The sequence below is a fragment of the Microtus pennsylvanicus genome, chromosome 5 (assembly GCF_037038515.1).
Source record: "Microtus pennsylvanicus isolate mMicPen1 chromosome 5, mMicPen1.hap1, whole genome shotgun sequence".
In the NCBI taxonomy this organism is placed as follows: domain Eukaryota; kingdom Metazoa; phylum Chordata; class Mammalia; order Rodentia; family Cricetidae; genus Microtus; species Microtus pennsylvanicus.
In genome coordinates this window covers 18,538,022-18,551,560 of record NC_134583.1, presented here as the reverse complement: position 1 = coordinate 18,551,560, position 13,539 = coordinate 18,538,022, and the positions used below count along the sequence as shown (strand labels likewise).

The following is a 13,539-nucleotide window of genomic DNA, read 5'->3' as shown; positions in this document are numbered from 1 at the left end:
CGCCTTCACCGGGTTGCCTGTCGCGCAGGCGCAGAAGCTCCTGTGTGTGGAAGCTGCGGCCCGGCGGGCGGGGTGAGTTGGGGCCCAGGCTTTGGGGTCACTGCAATCCTTGTGTCTTCGCTGTGTTTTCGCTTGAGCGGCGAGGCTTCCTTCTAGGTGGACCAGCCTAGGAAAAGAGGTTTCCCGCGTGCCCTCGCGTCCACATTCGCAGGGGCGCCGGGCGGCTACCGGGCCGAGTCCTGGTGGCTGCGGGAAGAGCCGGGTTCGGGGAGGGAGCCAGGCCAAGTTCAGTCTTCTCGCTGACGCGGGATCTCTTGTCCCCTCGCATTCCACTCTGCTAACTTGGAGTGCATCAGTGGCCTGAGGAAGAGAGCCTAACTATGGCTTTCTGGCAACACCGAATATTAGGTTAGGGTCGATCCTACTTGAGTCCACTTCTAGCTCCCGGACTTCTGCAAGTCACTTTACCTCCATCCAATTTCACGTGTCAAATGAGGATGATGATAGTGATGATAAGAGTAGTTGGGAGAAGGAGCTTGAGTGTTTTGAGCCCGGGTATCTAAAAGGAAGATGTTTATGTTTCCTCTTCTCATGCTGGAGAATAGCAGCCCAAAACTTAAAAGAACAGTATTTGGACACGGGTTGCTTGTAGCTAGTTGAAAAGCAAAATATCAAATATGCTAACTGTACATCCTGTGTTAGACAAAATGCAGGTGCCAAGTACTGTTTAAGTTAAAACCTGAAGCTGATGGTTTCGGCCAGTAAAGGCTTTGACTGCCAAGCCTGGTGGTTGAGTCTCCAGGACCCACGTGGTGAAAGAGAGATCTTCAGGGATGCAAAGCGAAACACATGAACACATGTACACGCGCACATCCTCACACACAAAATACATAAATAAATAGATTTTTCGAAGAAGCTGTAGCATTTGATGTTTAGAAAACGACACGAAATAACAAAATAGCCAGCACATATTTATGATGAAGAGTTAGCAATCAGGCCTGAGGCTTCTTCTGTCCTAGGTCCGGTCTCCCTGCAACCATGGCAACCTTGTTTGGCACCTGGAAACCTGGAGTTTGGGAGTGTCCTAATGTAGCAAATTTTCTATGCCTAACGTTATATTTTCTTCCAAAATTACCAATTACCGTACAGATCCCAGGTTTCTGTTATCTAATGGGTTCGTTCCCCTGAGCTCAGATTTATAGCTGCTTATTCCTCGTGAGGAGGAGAGGGAGAGAGCTTGTGGAAGTTATGATAAAGCCTCCCTGTCCATTCTAATTACGTGTATGTTCATGCAAATGCTCTCTGAAATGTCCATGAGTACAACCTACAACCATGTGCTGACACCTCAGTTCCAGACACAGTTTTGATCATGGTAAATTCATGGGTGCAGGTTTGTAAATTGAAAGGTAGAAAGAGCAGATTTGCCGTCTCATTGTGGGGAGGTGGGAGAGTGGGCTATTCGGGAGATTGAAAAGGGTTTGAAATGGGTAACTTTCCAGCAGTTGTACAGAGAGGTGTGCTGGATAAGGGTAGGCCAGTGTGCTGCATGAGAAAATGACGACTTCGTGTTCATCTCGAATTGACTTCTGCTAAAATGGGTGATGGTAGTGTTGCTTGCCTGAAATTCATTGTGACCATGTGATTTTTTTTCTTTAAATGCAGAAAAATATCTGCTTAGGGCATTTATTGAAGATTCTTATTTTAAAATTGTTTTTATTGAGCTATACATTTTTGTTTGCACCATGTGATTTTCTTTAGTCTGCCAGTATGAGCTCCAGGCAAAGCTTTAAGAACTGTAACATATGAAGTACGAATAATGATTGAGTCTTCATCCACAAATCCCCTGTTGAATGTACTTGAATCAGAAAGGGAAATCAGAATATGTTAGGATAAAAGACATTAGGAAAACTTTTCCTACATATGATAGTGGTGTCATGTAGGAGACTTCTTTATTTTAAAACACTGTGCTTAAGTATTTAAGGACAAATTTTCATTATTTCTACAACTTATTTTCAGATACTTATCAAAAATAATCACATATATATTGTGTTGGAGATATGGCACAGTGCTTAAGAGTATTACTTGTGAGGAAGACCAGAGCTTGGTTTCCAGCACCCACACTGGGCAACTCAAAATTGCCTGTAACTCCATGCAGGGGATCCGATGCCTTCTGCCCTTTGCAGACCTCTGCATCAACATGCACATACCCATAGGCATACTCATTCTTTAACACTTTTTAAATTGTATGTTTCTACCTTGGTGACTACCTAGGTGTGGTGGTGCACACCCTTAATCCCAGTACCTTGGAGGCTGAGGCAGGAGGATCTCTGAGTTTAGTGCCAGCCGGGTCTACAGAGTTGAATTCTAGGACAGCCAAAGCTACACAGAGAAATCTTCTCCTGAAAAACAAAACAGCAACAACAAAAGCTGTATGTTTCTATTACTGATATTTAGATAAAACAAATAGAGCAAAATGGTAATATATGGGTAATCTAGACACTGCTTGAGAACTCATGATATGGTTCTTTTAACTTTTGTAGATTAAAAAATTTTTCATAATGAGAACTTGGAGAGAAAATATGGCAGCTTTTAGTAGGAATTAATCTTTCTGTCAATAGTCCACTAGGTAGTGCAGCCACTAGGGCTCCTGACTACTAGGTTTTACAGTTTCCCTCCCTGGCCCACTCTTCCAGCTGCCACTGTCAGCACTGATGACAGGGTGAGGAAAGAGCCCATTATAAGAAGCTCTACGTATTTCCTTGATGAAAAATTCCCTCTGACACGTCATGTATACAGGAATGTGGTGGGGGCATGTCTTAGTTCAGGGGGGAAAAATACTGTCCACTGAGTGTCTTAACAACAAACATTAGTTAGTGCTGAAGGCTGGCAAGCCCAAGGTGCTGGCAGATTGGGTCTATCCTTGGCACAGCAAGGGTAGTGTAGACTTCAATTTTAAAGAGATCTATTTATCTTGCCTTTCTTCTTGCTACCGCATGTAAATGCAAGGTTCACTCTCTCATCTACTCTTGTTCAGGCTCATCTCCGAGTACTGTCACATTGTGGATGAGATTTCAGCAGTCTATAACAGAGTACTTGGAATGTGTGATTTATGTATTGGCCTTTTTGTGGGTCTTGCAGTCCAGGGACTGGGGCCCAGTGTCTCATGCCTGCTCTACTACTGAGCTGTATCTCAGGCCTCTGTATTAGTTTAAAGACTTATTTAACCTGATTCGCTTAGCTTGATTTATAGACCAGTCGAGTTTGAATATGCATTAAATACATGAAAATTTAATTTTAAAAATTATTGTTATGTTTCTTTAAACTTTTCAGTAGATAACAGATGCGGGTAAAAGATCCATCAAAAGACTTACCTGAGAAAGGCAAAAGGAATAAACGACCATTGCTACCTCATGACGAAGATTCTTCAGATGACATTGCTGGTAAATTGTGATCTCTGGTGTCTCAGAGAGAGGGTGGGATTCTTTAGTGGATGCTTCGGTGCTTTATTTTCACAATTTTCTGCATAAACCTGATAGCCAGCTTGTCTAGTTCCCCCCGCCCCAACCATTGCTGGTATTCATACTGGGATTTTAAGTTATAAGTATATTAAAATTGTTGTATTCTTCTTTGTCTTTTCTCAGGACTGATTAAAATTAAGTCTCTAAACTACCAGAGATGGACATGGTGAAACTCTGTTTAACTGTAGGGCTCACTTGGTCTATCCTCCCCTCACTCCCTTCTTCTCCCCTTCTTCTCCTTCCTTTCCTTTCCTTTCTATGGTGATGTGGTTGGAATGAGCCACATTCCTAGTACCCCAGGACCTGCATGTGTTAGCTTAGTACTCTAGCACTAAGCCACATGTTTTTTTTCCCCCACATACTACCCCCATATTCACTCTTAGAGGGTAAGGCTTCCATAGGGAGTCAACAGAGTCTGGCACATCAGTTTAAGGCAGGACCAAGCCCCTCCCCACTATATCTAGGCTGAGCAAGGTATCTCTTCCAAAAAGCCAGTACAAGCAGTACAGATAAATCCTGATTTCACTGTTCGTGCCCTACAGTCTGGCTCACCCATACAACTGTCACCCGCATTCAGAGGGCCTAGTTTGGTCCTGTGCTGGTTCCCTTGCTGTCAGGTTGGAGTTGGTGGGCTTCTGTTTGCTCAGGTAGGCTGTTTCAGTGGGTATCCCCATCATGGTCTTGACCTCTTTGCTCATATTCTCACTCCTCCCACCCTTGACTGGACTTTGGGAGCTCAGTTCAGTGCTCAGCTGCCATCCACTTATTTCTAAGGTTACCAGTGATTTCAGTTTTACAATGAATGGCAGCATCAGAAAAATTGTGTTATTCTGGTCAGAACCCATCCCATGGATTGTGGAGAAGATTTGTAGAATAGAATGACTTTTCACTTCATAATTTTAAACTAAAGATCATATAAAGTAATGATTTTTGTAAGCTGTTGCTCTGGCTGGCTTGTCACTCAGGAACTTTTCCCCCAAATGTTCCTTCTTTTAATGACACGGGTCCTTGCTATTTGAATCTATATCAGAATTCCTCTTTTGTCTTGTTTTGTTTTTTTCTTGTTGAGCCATGATCTCTAGCCCTGGCTAGCTCAAACTCACTGTGTGGCTGAGACTAATTCGGAACATCTTATGCTTCTACTTCCGGTGTGCTTAAATTATAGGCCTATGCGACTGTAACTCATTGTAGGGTAGTAAGGTTCCAACTTGGGGCCTTGTGCATGCTAGGCAAGCATTCAACTGAGCTGCATTCCTACCCTTCCAGAATTATTCTTTCATGTCTGTTTTTGTGGTTTCATATTTTATTGTAAATACCTAGTGAGGAATGACATTCATGCCTGAATAGAGTTATTGCATAGCTAGCTGCACAACTAACCTTTCTAGTTAATTTCTAGATGGTTGTGGATTTGTAAATGTGAAATGTAGTTTTGATATGGATATCTGAGGTAGAGAAATTAAAGTGTCCAGGTATTTGGGGGCAATGTAAGTATTAACTGGACCCTTGGGAAGAGAATATAATTATTTGAAGACTTTGTACTTGTGCTTTGTTTTAGCCAATTATCTCCAATACAGTGGAAGCTTTTATAAATGTATTTAGAGACAGACAAAAAAAATTTATCATGTGTGAATATTCATAAGAAGAATTCTGGGGACTGGAGAGATGACCCTGATGACATCTTGACCAGATGACTGGTCAAGAGCACTGGCTGCTCTTCCAAGGGTCCTGAGTTCAAGTCTCAGCAACCACATAGTGGCTCACAGCCATATATAATAGGATCTAATGCCCTACTTTGGCATGCAGGCATATATGCAGACAGAGCACTCATACCTAAAAAAATTCATAAATAAATAATTAAAGAATTCTGAAGCTGGGTGATGATGGTTCACGCCTTTAATTCCAGCATTTAGGAGACAGAGGCAGACAGATCTCTGACTTTGAAGCCACCCTGGTCTACAGTTCCAGGAGAGACCTATTCAGAGAAACCCTGTCTTGAAAAACAAACAAACAAAAAAAACCCCACACCACCACCAAAACAAAACAAAACAAAACAAAAAAACAAAAAAAAACTGGTTTCTGTAAATTATGTCATCATTTGCTTTTCTTTTTTTTTTAAATTTATTAAAACTTTCCACCTCCTCCCCTCCTCCCATTTTCTTCCCACTTCCCCCACTCCCCCTCCCTCTCCAGTCCTAAGAGCAGTCAGGGTTTCCTGCCCTGTGGGAAGTCAAAGGTCCTCCTACCTCCATCCAGGTCTAGGAAGGTGAGCATCCAAACAGGCAAGGCTCCCACAAGGCCAGTCCATGCAGTAGGATCAAAACTCAGTGTCATTGTCCTTGGCTTCACAGTCAGCCCTCCTTGTCCGCCACATTCAGAGAGTCTGGTTTGATCACATGCTCTCTATCCTAACAATGATGAAAATAGCAATATAGCAAAACTAATGCACATGAAAAGATTTTATGTATCTTTCTATTTTACATACTTATTGGTACTAGCATATGAACCCAGAGCTAAGCACCAACTCGACCTCTGAGCTTCACTTCTAGTCTAAATACGTGTCTTCCTGCTCTCTCTTGCAGTAGTGGGAATGACCACATGGATACACTTTAAGATTTTTTTTTTTTTCGAGACAGGGCTTCTCTGTGGTTTTGGAGCCTGTCCTGGAACTAGCTCTTGTAGACCAGGGTGGTCTCGAACTCACAGAGATCCGCCTGCCTCTGCCTCCCGAGTGCTGGGATTAAAGGCATGCGCCACCACCGCCCGGCTAAGATAATTTTTATTATTTTTATTTATATGTGTGTATTTGTCTGTGTCAGTGAATGTCATATGTGTATGGGTGCCTTTGGAGGCCATAAAAAAGTGTTGTGTCTCTTAGAACTGGAATTACAAGATGCTGGGCGCTTCCTGATGTGGGTGCTGAACTCCAGTCCTGTGGAAGAGCAGGAACTGCTTAATGAACAGAAAAGACATTCAAAGTGCTTGATACATTATAGCTGTTCAGGAAATGGTCTTTTAAAAATACTCTTTGTTTCCCAAGGGAGTCTCACAATGTATCCCTGGCTGTCCTAGAACTCATTATGTAGACCAGGCTGACCTCCAGTTAACAGAGATCTGCCTCCCTCTGCTTCCAGAGTGCTGAAATTAAAGGTGTGAGACACTACACCTGGCTTAGTAAATACTAATCTTAATTATATTTCTAGTTTTGAACTAATTTTAGATTGACATGAAGGTCTAAAGAAATGTATAAAGGTCTCGTTTAACCTTCCCTTGTCCTTTCCTAATGTTAGCATATGGCATTGCTATAATACAGTATCAGAATTGATGAAACTGTCCCTAACTTATTGAGCTATCACCAGAGTTACATACACTTTGTATTTGTGTTGGTGTGCTGCTTGCATTTTTATTGATTGTAGTTTTTTTTTTTTTTTTTTTTTTTTGGTTTTTTTTCGAGACAGGGTTTCTCTGCGGCTTTGGAGCCTGTCCTGGAACTAGCTCTGTAGACCAGGCTGGTCTCGAACTCACAGAGATCCGCCTGCCTCTGCCTCCCGAGTGCTGGGATTAAAGGCGTGCGCCACCAACGCCCGGCTTGATTGTAGTTTTGTATACGTCAGTAAGCTGTGCTTATCACCATCTTGTATGTTACCTGTTTATATTCATACCCCTGTCTTCAGCCATAGCTTGTAGCAACCACTAATCTCTTCTGTAATTACTCTATTTCAAGAATGTTATGTATATGCCTTTGTGGAACTATATATCTTTATGAGTTACTTTGTTTTTGAATTTGTGCTTTTTTTTAAGTATCACTTTATTTATTTTTTTAAATATTTTATTATTTATTATGTATACAATATTCTCTTTGTGTGTATGCCTGCAAGCCAGAAGACTCCATTACAGATGGTTGTGAGCTACCATGTGGTTGCTGGGAATTGAACTCAGGACCTTTGGAAGAGCAGGCAATGCTCTTAACCTCTGAGCCATCTCTCCAGCCCTTAAGTATCACTTTAATGATACAGACCTTCCTGTATCATTGCCCTGGTTTGCTTTCTGTGCCGTGATAAACACTAGGACCAGAAGCAACTTGAGGAGGCAAGGGTTCATTTCAGTTTATAGTTTGTAGTTTGTAATCTGTCATGAGGGAGGTCAGAGCAGGAACATGGAAGCAGGAACTAAAGCAGAGGCCATGGAGGAACACTGCATACTGCCTTGTTCCCTGTGGCTTGCTCAACTTGCATTCTTATACATCTTAGGACCACCGGCCCAGAGCTGGCACTGCCCGTGTGGACTGGGCATTCTCACATCAATCATTAATCAAGAAAATGCCTACAGACTTGCCTACAGGCCAATCTCATGGAGGCAGCATCTCAGTTGAGGTTCTGTCTTTCCAGATGATTCCAGCTTGTATCAAGATAATAAACTAGGGGCTGGAGAGATGGCTCAGTGTTTAAGAGCATTGCCTACTCTTCCAAAGGTTCTGAGTTCAATTCCTGGCAACCACATGGTGGCTCACAACCATCTGTAATGAGGTCTGGTGCCCTCTTCTGGCCTGCAGACATATACACAGACAGGATATTGTATGCATAATAAATAAATATTAAAAAAAGAATTATTAAAAAAAGATAATAAACTAACCAGCACTCTTGCTACTGGCAGTACTTTGGCCTAGCAGAGAAAACGTTTTCATGTTGCCCGTACCATCCAGTAGGTTTAACGTGCCAGCACATCAGCTATGCTGTCAGTGTGAACCATGTGAAGAAGGCAGTGGCTGAGAACCTGTGGGCAGTTTGTGCAGAGTGTCTGAAAGAGAGAAGATTCAGTGATGGACAGCCAGTGCTTCCTTCTGATGTCTGGCTGTGCCTCAAGTGTGGTTTTCAGGTAAGAAAGGTGTTATTTATATGTGTGCCTTCTATTATTTGTAAAATTCTTACTGTGAGTTGAATGTCTGATGATATAGGCCTTGAAATAGAGTCATTTCATGTTTATATTGTCATGCCAAGATGGACTTAGAAATGTTTAAGATTAAGTAAATATATGCTATGTTTAGAAGGTAATCATGTGTAGTTCATAAATAGTTTGAAAAGGAATCTGACACACTTGTTCTTTTTTCTGGACCTTTTTTTTTTTTTTGCAAATTCTATTTATTATACTACCATAGAAAATGTCAAAATCAGCTTCAAATTGTACATTTTAGCATGTTGGACTTTTTCCCCCCTTAAATTTAGGAAATGGATTCAACCTTTTGAATTTTTTATCCATTCCTTTTTAACTTCTTTTTTATTAACTTACTGTGTGTGTGTGTGCATGTGTGCGCGCTCATGTGTGTATGTGTGTGTGTGTGCGCGTGCATGCCACAACACATCTGTAGGTCTCAGAGGACAGTTCTCCAGTTACCCCCGTGTGTGACCCAGGGACCAAATTCAGATGGGCAGGATTGGCAGCAGGTGCCTTTATTCATGGTCCACCTCACCAGCCCTAATGGTAAATTTTTCACTGAAATAAAAAGTTGTGGAGTGCGCCTTTAATCCCTGTCATCCGGAGACAGAGGCAGGGAGATCTCTGAGTTTGAGGTCCATAGGACAGCCAGGGCTACACAGAGATACCCTGTCTCAAATAAGATAAAATAAAATAAAATAGCCAGGTGGTGGTGGTACATGCCTCCTTTAATCCCAGCATTTGGGAGTCAGAGGCAGACCAGGCAGATCTCAGTGAGTTTGAGACCAGCCTGGTCTACAATGTGAGTTCCAGGACAGCCAGGGCTGTTACACAGAGAAACCTTGTCTCAAAAAACTGATAAGTAAGTAAGTAAATAAATAAACAAATAAATAAATACAGAAATTTAGTTACTATAGAGCTAGTGATTAATTCAAGAGAAAGAAACTCTCAAAGTTAAGCCTTCTTTTTTTTCTGTATTGTCTCCAGCTTCCTAGCTTCAGAGACTGGAGATACTTCGGGCATTATATGTCACACGGCAGTGTGCTAAGCTCATAAGGAAGGAACAGTATATTCCTTTCTTTCTGCAGATATACAATGCCTTCCTAGACTCTAATACTCATTAGAGTATTACCCATTCTGTGTAATTCTCATTCCTTTTCTTATCTAGTGAGGGATTTTACCACACTGGTCCTGTTTCCATGTTCAGTGCCCTTGGGGTGGAGGAGTGGGAAATATGTATTTGGGGTAGGCACCCCGGGCTAGCAGGATGCTCAGTGTCCCACAGTATATAATAGACAGGACAGCAAATGCATGCATTCCTAAATGACAGAGAAATAAATCACCTGTGGTTATTGTACGTAAATACATAATAAACAGTAAGTTATCTACTTTACAAATAATGAAATTTGGTAAAAATTTTATCGCTCTTTGAAACTGTTCCCTCTTGTTTGAAACCAAACCTGTGCTTAAGTACAATATAAGATTTGCTCAGTTTGAAAGAAAGGTGTGTGTGAATCATACATGTAACATTTGTTCATCTTCAGGGGTGTGGTAGAAATTCCCAAAGCCAGCACTCACTGAGGCACTTCAAGAGCTCTGGGACCGAGTCCCATTGTGTTGTCATTAACCTGAGTACATGGATCATATGGTAAGTTAACTTTTGCTAACACTTTATCTGGAAAAAATGCTGAGCTTTACAAGGCAAAATAAAACTAAAATAAATGTATCAATGTATACATTTTTCTCTTGTGTATAATCCGTGGTAATTTAAGAAAAATAATTTTACTTACAAACATAAAGCTTAAATTAAAAAAAAATCTTATCTTTCACATTTTCTTTGTACCATAAAAAAAGTCTGTCTGGTTGAATTTTTTGTGAAGAACTAATGCCGAATTCCAGCATCCTAAGAGAGGAAGGTACTTTAAGCACTCATGTGGGTCAGGGATTCTCTCACTTTCACAGTGATGTTTTTAAAATATTATTGGAACCAAGTATGTTGCTGTACAACTGTAATCACAGCGCTGGGCAAAAACAGACAGGTGATTCTGAGTTCCAGGCCAGCATCCACAGTGGTCTTAACTCCAGTCCCAGGGAATCTGATGCCCTCTGTGGGTACTGCCTGCATATGGTGAACAGACATGGAGTCAGGCAAATACTCACACACACGAAATAAAAATAAGGAAGACTTAAAACAGAAACCGAAACCAGGCATGCTGATGCACACATTTCATCCCAGCATTTGGAAGGCGGGGGCAGCTGGATCTCTCTGAGTTACAGGCTGGCCTAGTCTATGTTGCAAGGTCTAGGACAGCAAACACTAGATAGAGAGATCCTCCCTTTGTTGTTGTTTTGTCTTGTTTTTTGAGACAAGGTGTATCTACATAGTGCTGACTGTTCTGGAACTCAACCAGATTGGCTTCAGCTCACACAGATCTGTCTGTGTACTGGATACTGCCTCAAAGAAACAAACAAAAAACTGCACCAATACACCTCCCATACACACACACACACACACACACACACACACACACACACACACACACACGAATTGGTCTGTATAACTGCTCCGCCTGAAACCTTGTAACATTCTGTTACATTTAAGACATACTACAAAACTTGACTTGAACAGTGAGGATCTGTGTTAACCAGGCTTACTTGCCCACCTTCCCCGTTGAGTTCCCTGTTTCTATTCAGTTTAAAGTCAGAATTGTTAAGTATATACCTTATATGTAATGATTGAAGGTGCTATCATAACATTGACTTGCATTTTATATTTTTCAGGTGTTACGAATGTAACGAAAAATTATCAACACAGTGTAACAAGAAGGTTTTGGCTCAGATAGTTGACTTTCTCCAGAAACATGTTTCTAAAACACAAACAGGTAACTTAAGCAATTTGCTAAAGCAATGTGGATTAAAATATGGCTCACACTTTGCATAAAGAGTTCCTGAAGAACACCTTTGACCCCTGCACTCAGGAGGCAGAGGCAGGCGGGTCTCTGTGTATGCGAGGACATCCCAGTCTACGTAGGGTGTTCCACGCCAACCAGGGCTCTGTATGGAGAACTTACCTCAAATACAAAACAAATCACATCTTTGATTTCACTAGACTTTTCTCAGTTGTAGTTTGAGTAAAAATACTGTCATATGTTCTTAGCCAGCAGTCCCATCTTGCTGTCATGTAAGGTGTGTGTGTTTCTAATATGAGAAACAGATGCGTATAGCTAGCCCGAGCTGTACAATATAACAGCCCTAGTTTGAATTTAGTCTCCTGCATTATCAGCTATGGGCTTCCCCTCCTTTGTTTTCATATGGTAAAATTAGGATAAGAATTCTATTTTGAGGAGTGTTGTGAAGCTTGACAGTAATGCTTTGTGAAGATTTAGAAATAATGTTTGTGAAAGTACCGGCCTGGCTCCTGACACACATTTTTGAAACTGCAGTGTACGATTGTGTGTAGCGTGATTGCAGTGCCGTTCTGCCCCCAGCCACTCTGATGTAGGCCAGACTTCACCACTCAGGGACCAAGTTGCCAGGCGGCTTGCTGGCCCCAATTTTTAAATTTTTAAAGGTTTACTTTTATTTGGGCCTGTAAGATGGCTCAGTGGGTAAAGATGCTTTCTGCCGAGACTGATACTTTTGAGTTTAGTCTCTGGGACCCTCATGGAGGGAGGAGAGTCAGTGCATTTATGGGTACACATTTCAGGGCACCTGTGTGGAGGCCAGAGGGAAACCTGTGAAAATTGGCTCTTCCTTATGTGGATCCTGGGGACTAGACTATGTCATCAGGCCTGGCAGCATGTTCTGTTACCCCCTGAATTACCTAGTTGGTTCTTTTTTTTTTTTTTAAATATTTATTCATTTGTCATGTATACAATATTCTGCAAGCCAGAAGAGGGCACCAGACCTCATTACAGATGGTTGTGAGCCACCATGTGGTTGCCGGGAATTGAACTCAGGACCTTTGGAAGAGCAGGCAATGTTCTTAACCCCTGAGCTATCTCTCCAGGCCACCTCGTTGGTTCTTGAGATGCCTTTGAATAAATGAACTACTTGGAATGTAGCACCAGCAACTGAAAGGGTTTATGAAAACATAGTTATGATAAAAATGCTGGGGTTTAATCCCAGGGCCTTGTACAGGATAGGAAACAGTCTACCACTAAGCGATACCCTCAGCCCTTTAGTTGTTGTACAAGACAAAAACAAACAACAACAACAACAACCACAAAACCCCCGTAGTTTCCTATTGTGTTCCAGTATGTAGTTGTCCTTGTCAGCTTCCTGTCACTCTGCAGAGGTGGTTGTGGTAAAACCAGAGGAGGAGGAAGAGGAGATAGAAGCCCAGGCTTCTGGACAGCCAAAGAAATCATTTTATTGCTTCTCTGTTTAACGTATTCCACAAGCATTTGTGGGATTCCTACTTTCTCTTAGATATGCCAGTCATGGCTCAATGTCTGCTGACACAAGAGACCAGGGTGATGTGGCGAAAGACCTCGAGTGCTTCAGCACCTGAAGTTGGCCCAAGTGCTGTCTCTTAGAACTGCACAGTGCATTTGCTCTGTTGCCGTGAGGGCACATGCAGTCATTTGATGCCAGCAGGGAAGAGGAAACTATTGTTTTCTGCATTTCTTACTTAACTTCCCTAAGGTTAAGAATAAAGCCATCCAGTTGTTCAGATATCTTGAATACTCAATTGCAGGAAGAATATTAGGAAGAGACTATGTTAGTTTTTCACTGCTGTGACAAAAGCCGGAGAGAGCTGGGCAGTGGCGCACACCTTTAATCCCAGAACTCGGGAGGAAGAGGCAGGCAGATCTCTGTGCGGTCGAGGTCAGCTTGGTCTACAGAGAGAGTTGCAGGACAGGCAGATCTACATAGTGAGACCCTGTCTTGAAAAACCAAACCAAACCAACAACAACAAAACCCTGAGAGAAACAATTTATGGGAAGGATTTATTTTGTTCCCCTATTGTCTTAAGATGTCAGAGGTTTTGTCTATGATCAGCTTGTTCCATTGCTATGGACCTATGTTGAGTCAGAACATCATTGTAAGTTTTTTTTTGTTTTCAAGACAGGATTTCTCTGTGTAGCTT

The 13,539-nt window shown here is 41.9% G+C and overlaps 1 protein-coding gene across 2 annotated transcripts in view; it reads left to right on the top strand.

Moving 5' to 3' along the window:
* Usp45 (ubiquitin specific peptidase 45) overlaps positions 1-13,539 on the top strand; it is a 66,889-nt gene continuing 53,350 nt past the window's right edge. The window contains exons 1-5 of one of the 2 annotated variants that reach the window (XM_075971319.1): positions 1-72; positions 3,331-3,440; positions 8,218-8,390; positions 9,992-10,095; positions 11,229-11,329. In XM_075971319.1, the coding sequence (XP_075827434.1) occupies positions 3,341-3,440; positions 8,218-8,390; positions 9,992-10,095; positions 11,229-11,329 (478 nt within the window). In that variant the 5' untranslated portion in view covers positions 1-72; positions 3,331-3,340. The remainder of the gene's footprint in view (positions 73-3,330; positions 3,441-8,217; positions 8,391-9,991; positions 10,096-11,228; positions 11,330-13,539) is intronic. The other variant, XM_075971320.1, reaches the window with a different exon arrangement.